The sequence below is a fragment of the Pavona decussata genome, unplaced genomic scaffold (assembly GCF_977016875.1).
Source record: "Pavona decussata unplaced genomic scaffold, jaPavDecu1.1 SCAFFOLD_324, whole genome shotgun sequence".
NCBI lineage: Eukaryota > Metazoa > Cnidaria > Anthozoa > Scleractinia > Agariciidae > Pavona > Pavona decussata.
Window position 1 is genome coordinate 345,634 of NW_028145713.1, and position 19,494 is coordinate 365,127.

Consider the following 19,494-nt stretch of genomic DNA (forward strand, 5'->3'; position numbering starts at 1 on the left):
CTAGGTTAAACACTCTTTTTGACAAATAAATGTAAATATATCAAATACTCGCTATTTACTGCTGTAGCACCTACTTTCCGACAACAGCAAAAAATAAACAAAGAAAAAAGAAATCGTTCGAAGGACTGAACCCATCTGCATGTCTGCCAATTTACCAAAACGCTTTTTAGGTTTGTGAATTAGTTACAGTAAAATTTACGCGATGTTAGGAGCATTTTGTTGGACTATACCAGCGATTATGGTTCAGAACATTTAAAAGCGGAAGTATCACGAAAATTTGACGTCATTTCAAAACCCAAAAATGTTTGTCTGACAGCAGAAAAAAATGACAAAAAATAATTGTCTAGTTTTGTTTTAAATTGTGACCCCAGTTCAATAACCCTGTAGATTCGTGCCTCTGGCCAGAGACAGAGTAGGTCAAAATGGATTGAAACTTGAAAAGTGTTAGGCTAATCTTTTACAAGTTTTCGTATTTTTGTTTCCAAAATGCGCTAGAACAGTGTACTAATAAATAAATGTAAATATATGAAACACATATTATTTGAACAGTGTAAGAGTTGTTCCTGCCAAGAATTGAGTTGATTTCTCTCCTCTCGTTGTTCTAGAATTATTTTGTAGCAAAGTGAAGGTCTTATTTCACCATTTTTAACAAAAGAGGTCAAAAACCCCATGATACTTCCCCATTTAAGGGTGGTTAACGGGAAACTGTTTGATAAGCAGTTACACCAGATGGAAGGAAATTACATACAGTCAACTCTCTCGTAAGCGACCACCCTTGGTGCACGACAAAGTGGTCGCTTACGGGAGGTGGTCGCTTACGGGAAAGATCAACAAACTAAGCCTAAAACTGGATTGATTAATAAATTAAATAAGCAGCTTAGCAGCTAAAATTAGACAAATAGAAACTTATTTATTTGATTTTTTCACATTTATTCATTCTTCTTATGAAACTTTGTATAACATGGTTCATGGTTCATTTTGGAACAGATCACTGTAACAATTCCCGTTTACCTACAGATCTAATTATAGCCATCTTCTCTGTCTGTAAACTGTCATTATCTGTCAGCAGTAGGGGAAGCGTCATCAAAATTGAACTTTTGTCACTTCTGAGTAATGATTTATAAGGGATCATACGTGATTATGTTGGGTGGTCGCTTACCGGAAACAGAAAACAAAAGAATATGTGTAATTTCTGGCCTAAAAAGTGGTCGCGGTCCCTTAAGAAATTTAAGTGGTGGTCACTTACGAGAGAGCTCTTGAAATAGTATTTAACTGAGAAACAAAACGGTTGTTTACAAGGTGGTCGCTTACGGAAGGTGGTCGGTTACGAGAAGTGGTCGCTATGAGAGAGTTGACTGTATTTAAGACAGTGCTTCTTTTTGCTACTACGCATCTGGGGATGGTACGTACGAGAACCTCTAATTTCCTAAGGACGATGGCCGTAAGTGTTTTTCTGCGCGGTTAACGACCATTCGGGAAAAGATCTTACCAGGGCTATTGAAATCCAAACGGAAAATTAGGGCTAACCAAGCATTTTTCAGAGCTACTTCAACCTCAACTGGGAAAAAATTCCATACATTGTTATGTGCTTGAAAGCTGTTTAAATTTATTGTTGCTTAATTATCTCTGAACCTGCCCTGGTACTCCGATAATCTTTTTGGATTTCCACAGCTTAGATCTTCTTTTCCCGTGGTCATTAACTCGCAAAAACACCTCTGTATTGGGAAGCACCGTCTTTAATCGCTGGGCTTGAGATGTGCAGCTCTATTGGCCGCACAAAACGGTTACACCACGATGAGCGAATTCTTTTCCCCTTTAAGGATCTACCTGGTACGTTGCGAAGTTCAGTGTGGCACTACGATTATCGTCATTTGTTGATGCAGTACAGTCTTGTCATTCTCGGCTGCTTACAAGGTTGCCCCCAATCAGAAAGAAAAAAAAAATCCCTGACTTTCTCCGACCACAACCAATGGCAAGTTCTTTTGAGAATAAATTAAAGCCAGGGATAAGAAACAGCAAATTATCAACTTATCTACCGAACTTATCAAGTTAGTGAACTACCATAAAAGATTCTGAGCTATTATAGATTATTGTCCTTTGGATTTTGCTACATTCAGGTGGTTGTTGCATCGACTATAACAACAAAGTTCACACATGGTAATTCTCGATGACCCCCTCCCTGAACTCCACTTTTGCTAACGACTTCCTGTTTATTCAACACAATATAAGGCAAAATTTCCGCACGCCCCACAGAAATTTATGCATACATGTTGCGACTATTTACTATTTATGCTCGTTCGTTGTGTAAGGAGGTCATTTTGACAGCTGTGATGCATGTATAATTTAATGTGTTGCGTTGTGCGGAAATCTTTCCGAGTGATCTGAGGAAAAACGGTTTGTCTGCTCGCAGTCTAGTGTGCATTGCTATGACTGCTGCACCAATAGAGCTATCACCGAAGAGAAAAAAAAGCTGGTCATTATTTGAGTTGTTAAACCAGTAGAAATATAAAATATCAATTTGGTTTCATTACCGTGACGTAGTAATGTCTAGTACTATTTTATACATGCCGAATGCCAGTAAGTGCATATACTAACTCGGCGGGAGTGATTTTCCTAATCACATGTACTCACACATGGCCCGCGCTTCATTTTTCGCTTGATAAAATAGAAATGAATATAGCTTCAAAATCCCAACCATCTTTTTATGCCATTTTGTTTTCCAAAAAAGACACCTGGGTTAACAAGAGGCGAGCTTCCTGATCGGCCTCAAGCTGAAGAAGATGTTCCGGCAACATCTACCATCTTTGAACACGACAACTGTAAATGCAAATGCTCTCAGTAAGTTCGGATGGCTTGTTTACGCGCGTCTCTTCAGTTGACTGCTAAAGCACCATTTGCAGCAGGGACTGACTATCAGCTAGATTAGACATAAAAATGTGCCGGAACAAAACTGAACTTGTGTCACTGATTCAACTGTAGCAATTCTCGAACGATAGCCTCAAAGACTCTCATTAATTGCAACACACAATTAAGAAAAGTAGCTGGAATCAAAGAGGTTTTAATGGCCTCTCTGTTCTTGTGCAAAGATTTTTATGCAGAGGAAAAGGTAATGTTTTCAAAGGTACAAATAGGATATGAAGAAGGCACGCGGTACTGACAGAGGCGGAATGGCGTTCCTTATCCGAATTGCAACACTGTGTGGAGTTATCAAGCAAAAAGCAAAAATTTGACAGGCGGGATAATCGTAAATTGTTTCACTTGTTTTCCACTCCGCTTCAAAAATTTTGTTTCTACTTATAATTAATTTGACATGCATGTGTCACTACAAGAGAAATGATTGGCTATGTCAAATGGGACCATCTCCTGAGGCTTCAATATCCTATCCACAATTTCCGGTGATCAAACGGAAATGAAGCCTAGTTTTCTGCTGTGAAATGAAAAAAAAAGTAGGTGTTCTTTGTACATCATATAAAAGCCCATTCATTCTTAGCCTCTACCATTCAATTCCGTTTATGGTGGAGGCTATAGAACGTTGAAAGTGTCAAGAAAGATCACTTAGTGATTACTGGTGGTTCTAAAACTTCCCTTTCATCACTGTATATTTTTTATAAGTGGGGGAGGGGGAGCGGCTGAGCATTTTTTCTACCCTAGTTTCTTTGTTTTTTTTTTTTTTTCGGACCAAAGCTGTTATGAAATATTCCAATAGCTTGCAAGGATTTTCTTTTACTTTCTGCCGAGTTACTTGATTTTTTTATCCTACTAAACCTTTGCCCAACACCAACAATATCATTGACCCTCCCTAATAAACGCACTGTCTCTTGCATTCTGTGGTTCTCGCATTCTTGAAAGCGCGCATTTCTACAGTACGACAAGACAAATATTTGATTATCAAGGACCCAAAGGCTCAGTACAAGAGCACTAATCACAATGTTTAGTTAAAACAGATTAACTTCTGCTAAACAAAGCATAGAGGAATCCTGGAATATCTAAAGCCGTCAAGTATTTGACCTCAGGGAACTGGTTGTGTGTTCGTCTTCACGCGATCTGTCAGGTGAGATCCAGATAATGCTTCGCGTGCGTATTATACTTTCGTTTTTCTTTTCTTTGAGTAGTAAACGAAGGCAATTGGCAAAGTTTCGATTTCTAGTGGAACGGAACACCACCTGCCTCCAGAAAAGAGTTGTTTCAGTTCAGTACGCACTGGACATGGCAGTGAAAGACGATCATTGCTAATGTAGTTAAGTTCCCATAAAACTGTTTCAGGGTAGGAATGCCCACATGGTATTTTTTTTTTAATTATTTAATATTTTTTTTAATTTTCTAAACTAAACTAGCGAGAGCAGCACTCTACAAACTGAAGCTGTAAAACTTGTTTTATTCTCCTACGCGTTTCGTCTACCTAACGTAGACTTCTCCAGGCAGTTTTACACTCAAACACTAAACGCCTGTATTTAATCCATAGCTTGTCACTAAAAACAATGACGGTCAAAAACATTAAAGGTTTGCCTGGATTTACGAAAGGGAACAGGCGCAGCTGTGAAATTTTTACGCGAGGCGTGAGAAAATATTTAAGGGCCACACATTATTTTCTTGTTTAGTTATTTAGACCCCGGCAGCCCGTGTTTTCCAGAGACCCCGGTACCCCGCGCCTTTTTTTTGCACTAAACCTTTATTTTTCGTCCACAATTTTCGGTGACCAAGCGGAAATAACACCGAGTTTTCTGCTGTGAAAACAGATTGGATTTTGTATTTTTAAAAAGTAGATGTTCTTTGTAGATCACAGAATACAATAGCCCATTAATTCCCAGCCTCTACCATTCAATTCCGACTATGGCGGTGGTTAAAGAACGCTGAAAGTGTCAAGAAAGATCACTTTTATTGACTGATTGCTTGTGGTTCTCACTGTATGTTTACATATTTTTTAGGAGGGAAAGGTGAAGAGGCTAAGCATTATAATTTTTAGGCCTTAATATTTTTTAGGCCCTAATTCCCTGTTGTCTATTAAGCCAGCTTCGTTCTTTGATTTTCTCAGCTTGCAGATTCTCCTTTTTCCAATGGATCGCGTGATAAGGGGTGTTACGTTCATGCAGGGAATGAATGGAAATATTGTTCATTGTTATGACCTTTAAAGCGCCCATTTCTCCACTGAGACTAACACATATTTTATTACCATTGATCTGATAGCTCAATACAAGAGCATATTACTAATACTAAGTGAAAGGAGATTAATTTCTGCTAAACATGACATACAGTCCTGATTCTTGGAATAGCTAAAGCATACAAGCAGTTGACTTCAGGGAACTGGTTGCGTGGTCATCTTCACGCGATCTGTCATGTGAGAGGATCTGATAGCGCTTCGCTTGCATATTATACGTTTATTTTTCTTTTCTTTGAGTAGTAAACGGAGGCAACTTGCGAGAATTAGGAAAGCATATTAGTTTGTCAGCCTTAATAGAAAGTGAGTTAACTTATTCACTCGAAGTAATCGATAGTTAGAATTACAAAATGCTGCATAAAGTTGAAAGAAATTGCTGCAGAAAAGAGCTTTTGATGACCTCTTTCAGCTCTTTGCGTTTTATGCAAATGAAAAGGAAATGTTGCGAGAGATAAAGCCGGACTGATACAAAGTAATAACCCGTCCTGAGGTATTTGTATCTTGTCCACAGCCGATATATCCGGTATGGTACCTTTCAAGAGCTTTTAAACTTCGCCTCAGACGTAATTAAACGCCGGCGGCAAAGGCTCATTGTATGATACAAAACTCTGGTCGCGTGACCATGAAGATGTGTTGATTTGTATGTTTTATTGTCACGTGCAATGACTCTAGTAATAACGAAATTCAAAAGAAAATAATTTTCCTACAGGGACTCCTTTAAAGACATTTTTCCAATCCCAATAGGACACTTTGCTAGCAGGAAACTGTCGCAATTCAGTGAAAACATTAAAAGTTAACCGATCTTTCAACGTTTGGAAGTATTGTTTATTAATTAGGGGTAATATCTATAAATATACTCCCACTATCCGGTATTTCCTTATGGGGGTTCCCCCATATGTTCCCAGGACGAATTCATCGTAAATGTCAAGGAACCAGTGTGTATTTCACATATAACTTGTAAATCATGCAACCTTTTGAATATCTCATAGCTCAGTATTACAGAACTTTCAGAATGTACGACGACTTGTTTAACATAACCCAAATTCCTGCTTAACAAAGCAAAGATGATTCTTGGAAAAACCTGATCGCTGAAAACCATCAAGTAGTTGACCTTTGAGTGTGTTTACGTAAGAGTTGAGTTTTGGTCTGCACGCTATTTAATGGGTCATATGGGAAGATCAGATAACGCTTCGCTTGCATATTACGCTTACAAGAAGAAGAAGACGGGTAGGGATCTAGCTAGCTTGCAAGAATAAGAAGGACGCAATAGTTCGACAGCTGTTGCGAGAAAGTAAGTATGCCACTTAAGATCTACACCATATTCTATTGGTATTGTATGCTACAGCCCCGCGGGGCTGCGGCTAGCTTTGCAAATATGGACCAACGGTATGTGTGTCATCTAACTGGCGACGATAGCGATGCCACCGCATTCCATGGCATGATATTAAGCAAAGGCTTAAAAGTACTCTTTGGCAGTCAGATAGAACTTTTTCCACAAATGTGATCGAGCTATAATTGAATGAAACTTAACCCGCATAATTACGATCCTCTGAAATTGGTCGTCTCGCATTTGATTTTTGCGTGTCTATGTCTCTGCTTCGCTTGCATATTACGCTTACAAGGAGAAGAAGACGGGTAGGGATCTAGCTAGCTTGCGAGAATAAGAAGGACGCAACATTGCGACAGCTGTTGCGAGAAAGTAAGTATACATTTAAGATCTACACCATATTCTATTGGTATTGTATGCTACAGCCCCGCGGGGCTGCGGCTAGCTTTGAACATATGGACCAACGGTATGCGTGTCATCTAACTGGCGACGATAGCGATGCCACCGCATTCCATGGCATGATACTAAGCAAACACTAAGCAAAGGCTTAAAAATACTCTTTGGCAGTCAGATAGAACTTTTTCCACAAATATGATCGAGCTATATTTGAATGGAACTTAACTATAATTAAGAACCTCTGAAATTGGTCGTCTCGCATTTGATTTTCTGCGTGGTTATAAACACATGACTTAAGCCCGCCGTTCGGCCCTCACGCACGATCCGCTCGTTGTACAAACTCTAGATATCAAACGACGGCTGAGCTGAAAACACCAACAACGCATTTTGTGTGGCAGATAACCACACATAGGCTCAAATATATCGCAATAACCAGTACTCCACACATCTTGTAGAAGAGGGGAAAGGAAATGTTTCAACTGAATGTTTTCATCTCTAAGTTATGCATCTTCTCTATTTACACGCTCTGCTAGCTTTCGTTCCAAAATTAGAAATAGCATTTTTTTTTAATTCTCCATGTACAGTGTACTTCAAATAACTTGAGACTTCGAACCAAACTTTTTTTTCTCTAATTAATTGATAACTGAATGTTTTCGGTAATGAGGCTGTTTATTACACGTGAATTGGTCGCCATTTTGAATTACGGCCAATGCCAAGCGATAAACAGTTTCTACAAGCTAAGGGGAGCACGATGACAATTATGCATATCTTTTAAACTATCGAATCTTTGCTAACTAAAGATATAAAGCCAAAGATTTTGCTGATCAAACTTGAGACCTCACGATAGGATAGAAGACATAATCAACTGGCTTTGACCTTTCTGTCTATGTCTCTGCTAATTTTTCGGACAGACTTCACTGACAAATGTACTTCAAACAGACCCTCATTTTTCAAATTCAATCAGTGAACTATTTTACCAAGCACCTTCCGTTGTCTGTGTTTCAATTGGCGGCTGAGTCGTGAAAAAGTAGCGTAGATCTATGGTTCTAACAAAACCCCGCAAGCTGTTTCTTAAAGTCCATAGTGTATAGATAAACATTACGGTATGGTATGGCATGGTATGGTGTAACTTTTGTATTGTTTTCCTCAAATATCCTCTCGAAGTGGTGGACAGTTGAAGTTACAAAACGTAACACATAATTAAAAAAGAAATGGCTGCAGTTAAAGAAGTTTTAATGACCCCTCTGCCCTTGAGTGACAATGTTTATGCAAAGGAAAAGGTAATGTTTTCAAAGGCACAAACAGGATACGAAGAAACTGAACGCGTTACCGAGAGTGGCAGATGACGTTCCTTATCGGCGAAACGCAGGGCTGTGTGGGCTTATCAAGGATAAGCGAAAGCTTGAGAAGCGAGATTATCGCAAATTGCTTCAATTGTTTAGTTGATTTTCCACCACGATTCCAAAATTTCTGGGAATTGTTGTTTCTACTTATAATTACAGATTTGGTGGAAAAAACGGGCCGCGGGATACCGGGATCCGGGCCGGCCGGGGTCTGGGGAAAATACGGGGTGCCGGGGTCTGTGAAAAGCACGGGGTGCGGAATAAATAAACTAAATAAAAATAATGTGAGCATTACTACCCTAAAACACTTCAATGTGAATTCAACGGGAACATTTGAACTGAAATATAACAAATACGTTGGTTCCTGTGGTGGAAAATTACAATATATTGGAAGAACGGTTGACGAAAAAATACCTAAAAGCTACTAAATGACGTTACCTTTCATGGTTGTTTTTTCCAAGTTAAAATTACGGACAGAATTTCATTTCAACGGAAACGGAAATCACATTAGGAAACAAACTTTTTTTCAAATTAAATATTTATGCTCCCGCTGATTATCGGGACCAAGATGATTTTATTAAAACAATTGGCAAACAGCTAGCGTCAAAAAGGAAATATATAAAGTCATCATTTCAGGCGATTGGAATACCACTCTTAATCCAATTGACAAAAACGGTGGCCAACCTTGGAAAGCTACAAATTACAGGAATGCACTTGTTAGTCTTATGGAAGAAATAAATCTAATTGATGTTTTATGAAGGTAGATCCTGGACAAAATGTTCGACTCGTCGTTTCGTTATGGCGTTTCATCGTTTCCGCACCCCGATACTTCTAGTCGAGTCGTTGTTTTCCGAGTTTGACTCGTCAAATTGCCAGTTCGACTCGGCGTTGTAAGAAGTGGACTCATCGCTTCGTCAGTTCGTCTCGTCATCTTGTCAGTTCGACTCGTCGTTTTACGAGTTCGTCTTATCACTGACCACATCGGTTTGTCGTTGTTTGTCGTTTTGCCGTTTCGTCGTTTCGTCATGGCGTTTCATCGTTTCGTTATGTCGTTTCTACTCGTCCACTCAGAGAGGCTATTTTTCGACGTACATTACATGAAGGGGTTTACCTAAAATCAGGAATGCGGAATCCTGAATCCGGAATCCGTAATCCGGAATAAAAAAAACAAAAATGAAAATTCGTCGACATGAGAATTTCAACGAACGTTACAGTCACTTGGGAAACAGTTTTTATAGCTCTTGAAAACTTATAATATCAGGCAGGAGCCCAGTGAAATTTTCAAAAGTTTGCCCAAGATTTCAATTGCAGCAGTTAAGCCTTTGGTGTTAGTATTCTGAGGGAGTCCCTTTAAAGCGTAAAACTTAAAAACACCCCAGAACGACACCTATCTATGTTAATAAAAGCAAATACACGGAATCCGTAAATCAGGAAAAACTTTTTTTCTTTCTATTTCTCTTTTTCTGTGTAACTTGCCGTATGCTGATTGGCTTGTGGGTAGGGGATTTTCGTTCTTTCGGAAGAGGTAGGGGCGAGAGATGTGTACGATTGGTGGTATTTTGACAGGTACAGTTAGCAAATTAACACATTCACGATGGAAATACATCTTTCCACGTGTCATAAGATTGTGACTAACGTATATTACGGCTCAATAAATTTTGTGGACATAAGGGTGGGAATGGGGCTCAAAATATTTAGACTTATTACCTCTTAGTCAAAATCAATGGATCTACGGCTTCCAAGGTATCGCGAATTAGAGGGTATAAAATAATTTCATTGTTATCAACATCCTGCTATTGTGATTACTAAATTATGGGAAATCGTTCACAGGCTCCTGAAGTTCTTACTGTATTTCAAAAACGGCCATCGAAATAAAGCGTTTCCTTTGTACCAGCAGCTCGACACTCTTTTTTAAAAGGTGGATAAATGAATACATGCATACATGACTGAACGTACCAATGTATGCCCGTTGCCGGCAGGCATGAAAGAACCAGGAGCGAGTGAGTGAGTGAGCGAAGGAACGAATGAATGAATGAATGGACGAACAGAGGGACGGACGTATGGGTTAATAAATGAATAAATAACTTTGCCCGATGTCAATCCAGGGTCAGTGCCAATTCGAAGCTGTTTTTTAGATGATATCTAAGCCACCCGCAATACCGACTTGTTCCAAGACCTTTTATATTATTATGCAGATAGTGAGTCTTGCGAAGAGTTGATGAGTGATAAATGCAACACTGACTCTTTTTTCTTGTTACCTTTCATTGCCTCTCTACGTGCTATGGCAGGAGGAAACGTGACGAGTAGTGAGAGGTGTGCGGGTATTTAAAAGTACGTTTAAGATTGGGAACCTTTATTCCAAACCAGTGACTCAACTGCCTCAGCAATTGAAATCTAAGGCAAACTTTTGAAAATTTCACTGGGCTTCTGACGGATATTATAATTTTTCAAAAGCTACAAAAAATGTTTTCCAAGTGACTTAAAGGGAGAGTTTCACGGTTCGGCGCATGCGCGAGCGATAACGTAAGCGCTGTCAAGCCAATTGTTTTTGGACCAATTAGAAGCGAGTACACAACACCGGCGGGATACGGCGGGCAAGTCTTATAACTTGCTGGCATAAAAATAAAACTGACCGGCCAGTGTTTCGGTCACGTTTCAGAAAGAAACAAAAAGGCTGTCCATGTAAAACAAATGGGGATTTTTGCAGCGCCGCTTCGTGAATGTCCCATGACATTCAAGAAATGCCAGAACTTTTGCGAACGTATACGGTTTTATTTTAGTACAATGTCGATATCTCGAGGCATCGACCTTTTTTTATTACGCGCGGTTCGAAAAGCCGAGAAGCTCCCTCAAACCTACGTACTTAAATCCAGTATTTCATCAGCATTCAGTGATAAACTTACTATAGTGTGCACGCTCGATAGCCTGATTTTATTAGACCAGCGAGAGGGCGAAGAACGAGAAATCTGCAAGCTTCAAGAAGCGATGCGACCGTTTAGTAACAACAACACTGAGCGTCCTTGCATCCGAGATGCTGGAATGCATTTGAGAAAACTCTGCCATGGTGGCAAATTAAAACTGCGTTTGCCATTCGCAATGACCATAATTTTATAGATAAATGAATACCTCACAATAGTTTTTGTAGTTTGCCGCAAATCTTTTGGATTTTTTTTCTACTGCCCGCTATTCGAGCCCGCTAATAGACGACTACAACTAACTCGCACATTTGATCTCATATTTATTCGCTTCGCGTCTCAGTGTTGTACAATTTTTTCCATCCAAAGAAAAACACGGATGTTTGATGCTGTTTGTCCTTCGAATTCTCCGTTTTTGACAGTTGACTTCCATATGAACAAACAGTACGATTGAAATCTAGAAAATCCTCGCGAGTTCATCCAAAGCCAGTTGGTGACCTTTGCCATTTCCAGCGAAAGCAGATGTGTCGCGAAATCGTTGTCTATTGTAAACAGACTTATCTCTTTACCAATTTTCCACGTTTGGTGGACGTATCTTGTTACCCGCACAGGATTTCTACATCCACTCCACTCTGTCCGCTTTAACTTCTGTGCTTCCAGAGAGTCCACAGAACGTCCCGTCGCCGGTCGGCCGCGACGTCTCCTTGCCGATCCATCGACAAAAATGTCGTTTTCGGATGCTAAAACACTTTTAACCTTACAAAAATCGAACTTATATGCACAACAGGAAACAAAGATTATAAAAAGTGAAGAACGAAGAGCGGATGAACCAAATTCGGGCGCGATTTCAACAGATTGTTCCACCACAAGCTCGCATCGAATTTAGTGTCGACCCGTACAATTTATTTTTGAGCCGGTCTGCTCGCGCATGCGCTTGACCGTGAAACTCGGCCTTTAAACCTTCGTTGAAATTTTCATGTCGACGAATTTTCATTTTTGTTTTTTTATTCCGGATTCCGGATTCCGGATTCCGGAGTTTAGGTAAACCCTTACATTAAGTGTTACTTGATTCCATGCACTTGTACATCACATATTTATCCATAATTTGCTCTCTGCCGACTGAAAATGGATTCTTTGAAGAGATACCTACTCCACAGCAAAGAATTCGTCTTGAATCGAGTGAATGATCGTTTTCATAAAAGTGAGAATGGAATTGGCTATCTAGTAACACACCTTGACAGAGTTTTGTATTTTCTAGCACGTGCATCTTCGTTATTTAACTTTCTCCCTCAGCTGGAATGTTTGTTGCAAAGAGCTCATCAAATGTTTGTTGTTCTTGGTGGTGATGACAACTCATTACACAACCGTCTCATGCTGTCTGAGAATACGATCTCATCGAACATTACGACCTCTTCCACGAAGGTGTCCACACATGTTCCCGCTATACCCACATCTGGGAAAGGTCGTCAGAACTTCTGAGCTTTTGAACAAATTGATAGGCAAGGCGTTAGGAACTGACATCAACTTAGAGCCTCACCCCTTCCCCATTCAAAAATCGATCATCAATCTACCAATGTGTTGACACCATGATTTGTTATAGAGCACACTGTATTACAATGAAGCTGAATAATTCCTTATTCACTTACATGGAAAATCCTCATCAAGTGTATTGTCCTTTTTTTACGTAGTTATCATGGAGCATCATGCTATATTAATTTTATTCAACAGCCTTGCATACACATGTATTTGCAATGATACAAATGGGATTGTATGTTCTAACCCATATTAAGTGGCCACAAATTTATCAAGAATGTAGTATTTTGGCAACAGCTATGAGGGAGAATTTAATCAGTGAGCTACAGCTGCTGTTTTGCTATTCAGTGATTTTTTTGTTCCACAACTTGTGCTAATATCTAACCAGCCCCTGTAAAGCAGTACACCCCTGTAAAGTGGCCTATTGGCATTTACCTAAGGGACTGTAGTTCAACAAATTTCTTCCTGTCATAGGACTGGTTTACTTTGCCTAGGTGGCCCTTGCATAGTATTCACACTGTAAAACATACAAGTAGCATCACATTCTTTCATTGAAAATCTGCACTACATTTCTATGGAATAAAAACACAGAGGTCATCGGTTTGACTCCCAATAGCTACAGTACGGGAGAAACTAAGATATTTTCTTCTGAGTATTGGTACTCCAATATTTCATTTCTTTAAGTTATATGCCTATGGCATTGGCTGAAAATATATTATTAATTCCTGTAATTACATGCATAAAAATATAAATCTGCAAATATTTCAACTAAAACATACATCATAAAACCTTGGATAAGAAATAACACCTGATCAAGATGTCATTATTGTTGATTTGTAGAGCTATGAGTATTTTTGAACGTTTGAAATTGGTAATGTTTTTAGGGGGTATTGTTAATCCCTCACTTATCATGACACCTTGTAAGCTCCTGGAAATAGCATTAAGCCTCATCTATGCACATGAATATACTGCAGGCATTGGAATCCCAAATATGATAATGGAAGAATTCATACTTATATAACATCCAATTCTGCGTCGGTTAGAGAACTGTGTTTTTCAAAGGGTAGTTGATAGTCAATGATACGTCGTTGGATCGTCTTGCAAGACACGCAAAAAAGTCGAGAGATTTGTTCAGGATTAAAATTGTTCTCAAGGTATTGTTCCAGAAGTTCTCTAGGAATGTCTATGCTGGGACGACCCCTGCATCCTGTGAACTTAAACAACGCCTTTGTAATGAGTTGTCATCACCACCAAGAACAACAAACATTTGATGAGCTCTTTGCAGCAAACATTCCAGCTGAGGGGGAATGTTAAATGACGAAGATGCACGTGCTAGAATATACAAAACTCTATCAAGGTGTGTTGCTAGATACCCAATTCCATTCTCACTTACATGTAAACGATCATTCACTCGATTCAAGACGAATTCTATGCTGTGGCGTAGGTATCTCTTCAAAGAATCCATTTTCAGTCGGCAGAGAGCAAATTATGGATAAATACGTCATGTATTAGTACATAGAATCAAGTAACACTTCATGTAATGTAAGTCGAATTATAGCCTCTCTGAGTGGACGAGTCGAAACGACGAAACGACATAACGAAACGATGAAACGATAAACGACGACGAACCGATGTGGTCAGTGATGAGTCGAACTCGTAAAATGACGAGTTGAACTGACAAGATGACGAGACGAACTGACGAAGCGATGAGTCCACTTCTTACAACGCCGAGTCGAACTGGCAATTTGACGAGTCGAACTCGGAAAACAACGACTCGACTAGAAGTATCGGGGTACGGAAACGATGAAACGCCATAACGGAACGACGAGTCGAATATTTTGTCCACGATCTACCTTCATAATGTTTATCGACAATAGGCCATTTTACAGGTGTGTGCTTAGTGACCTGGCGTTAAATTGGAAGTGACGCTGGGGGTGACCTTGTTTTGATACAAACCTCACTGCTTTTCACATGTAGATCATGCTGTTCTTATTCTAACTAGTTTTCATTTACATATGAAAAGCAGTGACGTCTGTATCAAAACAAGATGCCTGCTATACTGCCATTACTCGTGATGCTGGGGCTGATTCATTTATTCCAACTATATGCTTCGCCGATTAATAAAACTATCCTTGTTAATGGAATAGTTTGAGTCGCGACGATCGCGTTACGTTGTTTCCCTTGTGTTACGCTACTCAGGGTTTCAAGGGAAATTGCGGGAATTCCATTACGATAACGTAAGCTTCTCAGTGACCTCTTTTCTGTCTGCAATAGTGGTCTACGACTGTCAAAGAAAGCACGATTCCTTCGACAGGAACTCTCCAATTTCCACCATTCTAGATGTCGAGTGCTTCTTAGAAGTTATTCTTTCGATTTACCGCTTCAAAACGGTGAAATTTCCGTTTGAAAACGGCACAATTGAGTCCAGAACATGTTCGCAATATGGCGACACAAGTTTAATCCAGTGTTAATTAAGTGATGCTTTGACGTCAAACAGGAGGGGTGAGTGGGTCTCCTCCCTCGCAATATGAGCGACAAGAATGGATTTCGATTGGCCTGCTTTTGTTTAAGACAATCAGGACAATACATCCCGAGTAGGAGAGGGGAGAGTTTAATGAATAAATTAATGTACCGATTTGTGGCTACGAGGAAGAAAAAACAAGATGCCTGCTATACTGGCATCACGCGTGATGCTGGGGCTGATTCATTTATTCCAACTGTATGCTTCGCTGATTGATAAAACTATCCTTGCTAATGGAATAGTTTGAGTCACGACGATCGCGTTACGTTGTTTCCCTTGTGTTACGCTACTCAGGGTTTCAAGGGAAATTTTAGCAAATTCCATTGCGATAACGTAAGCTTCTCAATGACCTCTTTTCAGTCTCGCGTCGTGGTCTAAGACTGTCAAACAAAGCACGATTCCTTCGCCAGGAACTCACCAATTTCCACCGTTTTAAGAGCGCTCCCCAGGAACTTTCACCTACGACCATGCAAGATAGAAAAATCGAAAATCGCCAAACTTTGTCATAATAAAGGACTACTAAAACCATTTGTAGAAAGACATGTTTCAGTTTGTTTCGATAATTGTTTTACCTTCAAAGTTACTTTTTCATTTTGGTGGCCTGTGAGCGGGTAAAACCGACTTAAAAGTGTCACTTGTATGGGCATCTCGTCTTGAAATTACGAACGAGTAACATAAAAATCGAAGATATTGAACAGAAGTAAACCAAATCCCTCATACTTTCACGCTGTCAAATGTACATTCAATGTGATCCAGAATTTTTGGCCAAATTTTAAAAATTAACCGTTTCTAGCGGAATTACAGCATGCCAAAATAATGCGAAATTCAACCGCAAAAAAAGCATCCTGGTACATGGCTTTGTCAACCAAGACTATATTCATCGGAATAAGCAATGTTTCGTGTACGATTTGATGAAATAAAATTTTTGGGTAAATGAAACAATAAATTTTTGGAGCGCTATTTGAACGTGCTATTTATCATCAAAACTTGACCTTTTGACCTTCAAAGGAGGGCAAGCAATTTTCACATCACACTCGCTAATTTTGATTTTTCTAACAAACAATTCAAAACTCTGGGTATTCTTTCATAGCACAATGTTCAATAAAGTCAATCGCTAGAATTGGGACTGGTTTAACGTTAGTAAATATGATTTTAGTTACGAACACGTAATTTGGTTTAGGGCTACAACTTCGACAAATTTGCATATAAATTAGTTCGTTTTGATTTCCACATAGAATATTTCTATTTACGTTAACTTTACTAAACAAATTAAATCACAAACAAGGTTAGTCGTTATTTTAACTGATTATATGGCTTATCGTACCTTAAAAACCCTTTTCACAAGAAGAAAAGACGACTTTACTTCTAGCCGCCAAACGACCATTGAACCTTTTGACGTCGCCGAAATACCTCGCATGACATAACTGTCACGCAATATACGCGGACCTTAGATTCACAAACCACGTGGACCATCCATTGTGGTTAAACTGAGGTTGTTGGCGGAATTTGTGGTCCAAGCTGACCAAGCTCAGACAATCCGGCAAATGTTCAGTGCGTCACGATAGAAAGGCACACCTTAAAAGTTATAAAGTGTGGGATTCTTTTCTGGACACAGAAGCAAGGGTTTTGCTGGCACGTGCAGGTAACTGAACGGCACTTTATAAATTACGTTGCAGAGATACCACGTGGAAATTAATTAATTTTACTTTAAGGTTTAGCCTGACTTCCACTATAGGTTGCAGAACAGGCGTTATTTTGGGTGTGTGTGTGTGTGTGTGTGTGTGTGTGTGTGTGTGTGTGTGGAGGCAGGCGCGAAGCGAGCGTGGAGTGCGAGCGACGCGCGACGAGAAGGGCGCAAAAAATTTTTTTGTCCCCCTCCCTTTGTGCGTCACTCGAGTTCTGCAATAGCCTCGTGCTTACTTCCGCTCACCTAAAAAAGCTTACAAAAATAAATGAATAAAATAATACTAATAACAATACTAATAATAGTAATAATAATAATAATAATAATAATAATAATAATAATAATAATAATAATAATAATAATAATAATAATAAGGCCAAGCTGAACAGAGTTTTGAGGTCTGCTAGCAACGCCATGCAGGATATGGACTTACATTGGAACCCTAAGAAATGCAATGTCCTTCACGTCAAGAGGGGCAACCAAGTGCAAGATGCGGTGGGGACGAAGCTGAACCAGTCATCAGTGGTTGAGAGTCTCAAGCCAGGGACCAGTTATAAGTTCTTAGGAGTTCAAGAAACAGTGACACAAGATGAAAAGCTGGCCCTTGAGTGCGCAGCCAAGGTGTATCTGAAAAGGCTATCGGTGATATGGTCTAGTCCTCTGTCAGATATTAACCGAGTAAGAGCCAGCAGCCAGTACGCAATGCCAGTCCTAACCTATCTGATGTGGACTCAACACTGGCCAATCACAGAACTGCGAGTTATCGACAGAGAGGCTAGAAAGATCATCTGTGAAAACGGTGGGAAACATCCCTTAAGCTTGACGGCGATAATTTATTTGGCAAGAGAGAAAGGAGGGCGTGGCTTGCGCTCGGTTGAGCGCGAATACAAGTTGACCAAGATCAAGGCAGCAATAAAGCTCTGTCAGAACATGGATCCCTCTATGAGGGCAGTGCAACAGGTCGAAGAGAGGGCGGTAGAGAAGGGACACACTTCACTGATGAAGGAAGCGCATAAGTTTGCCGAGGAACTGGGCATTAGCCTGTCTTTGGAGTACCCTCAACCGTCGTGCTGGTCCGTGAACGATCCTGAGACGGAGATTCAGGGGCCAAAGGCCAAAGAACATCTCAAGAAGGCAGATATGGAGAAGCTGAAAGAGAAAATCAAAGAGGAGAAGTGGCATGGACGGTTTTTGCAGGCTAGGTGGCAGGATAGCGAGCTAAATCAGAGTGGATGTTTTGCTTGGCTGCGTGATTGGACCTGTGCTCCTACCCATACCATCGCTGGGGTAATGGAGTTGTACGAGCAGCTTACGCCTACTAAGGTGTACACAGTCCACAAAACAGGTGTAGAACAGGGCGACGTCACGTGTAGACTGTTTGGGAAATCTCCTGAGACACTTGCGCATGTGCTAGCGGGTTGCTCTGCTCTGGCCCAGTCTAAGTACCTAGAAAGACACAACGCAGCGCTGAAAGTCCTCTTTTTCGAGATGACGAGGGATCTGAGGCTAATTGATTCAGTCCCTCCCTGGTACTCGTGTGCAGTGCCCAAACCAGTCTATGAGTCATCTGAGGCATTAGCGTTTTGGGATGTTCCAGTTTATGCTGAACATACCATCGTCAAGGCTAACAGAGTGGACGCTCGATTTGTGGACCACAAGAATAAGAAAGTGTGGGCTGTGGAGATGTCTTGTCCGTGGATGGAGCATCGGGAAAAGAAGTCCGAGGAGAAGACGGTCAAGTACGGGCCACTGCGATTCGAGCTGAAGAAGCGGTACCCTGGCTATGACGTTGAACAATGTAACATGATCATTGACGTGCCTGGGGGATGGTCAAGGGATGTAGACCTGACAATGAGGAAGCTCTTTGGCAGCAGGGGTTATGACGTATTGAGAAGGATGCAGAAGGCTACCATCTCCAGTTCTCTCAACATAGTGAGAACTTTCAAAGCTACCGTCAATTGACTTTCCTTTAGGGAATAGCGTAGAAGCTCCATATAGTTTTTGTGTCGGAGAACTTTTATATTTTATGAGATTTTTATATTTTATCGCTATTTTTTTTAACTCAGCAGTTTTCTTTTTATAGTTTCTTAACATCGCATAGGTTACGCTGCGCGCCCTATGTGGTTCTATTTTAGTATACATACGTTTTTTAACTGCACATAATAACGCTTGTTCTGCAGGCCAGCATGTTGCGCTTTTGTGTATGCCACCTGCTTTGCGCATGACCTCAGTTGGGTACCCGAAATGATCCTCAACCCCGAATCGATCGACAAGTTGACCCCGAAATGACCTCGACTCTAAGATGACCCCGTCCTACCAATTAGCCAGTTTCTAAAATAGTGTTCCAACTTGAATTTATTTCCTAACTGTGCATCGCGTATCCCCGAGGAGCACTCCATGGGGGTTCGGGTGTGCGGCCCAGTTCTCTAAACCTTGTCCCTATTTCAGACCAAAATATCAAATAATTGGGAACCCTTTTTCAGAACTGTCGTCTAAAACTCATATCCATTTTCAGACCTGGTTTCTTGGATCCATTCCCGTTTTCAGGATGTCAGACCAAATTGGTTACAATATGTACCACCAAAACGGTTCAAAAACCATACCTATTAGTGCTGCACAT

General features: G+C 40.3%; 2 protein-coding genes across 5 annotated transcripts in view; both read left to right on the plus strand.

The window, feature by feature from the left end:
- The first annotated feature begins 6,041 nt into the window (after window positions 1–6,041).
- Window positions 6,042–19,494, plus strand: part of LOC146453666 (uncharacterized) — a 53,411-nt gene continuing 39,958 nt past the window's right edge. For 2 of the 4 annotated variants that reach the window (XM_085096265.1, XM_085096269.1), the window contains exon 1: window positions 6,751–6,854. The gene's annotated coding sequence lies outside the window, so the exon portion shown is untranslated. Of the gene's footprint in view, window positions 6,447–6,750; window positions 6,855–19,494 lie in introns of those variants that run through there. The other 2 variants (XM_085096267.1, XM_085096268.1) reach the window with 2 other exon arrangements.
- LOC146453667 (uncharacterized) lies at window positions 17,256–19,032 on the plus strand. Its single transcript, XM_085096311.1, has one exon. It carries the CDS (start codon window positions 17,289–17,291, stop codon window positions 18,834–18,836), a length of 1,548 nt encoding a protein of 515 aa, XP_084952437.1. The 5' UTR covers window positions 17,256–17,288; the 3' UTR covers window positions 18,837–19,032.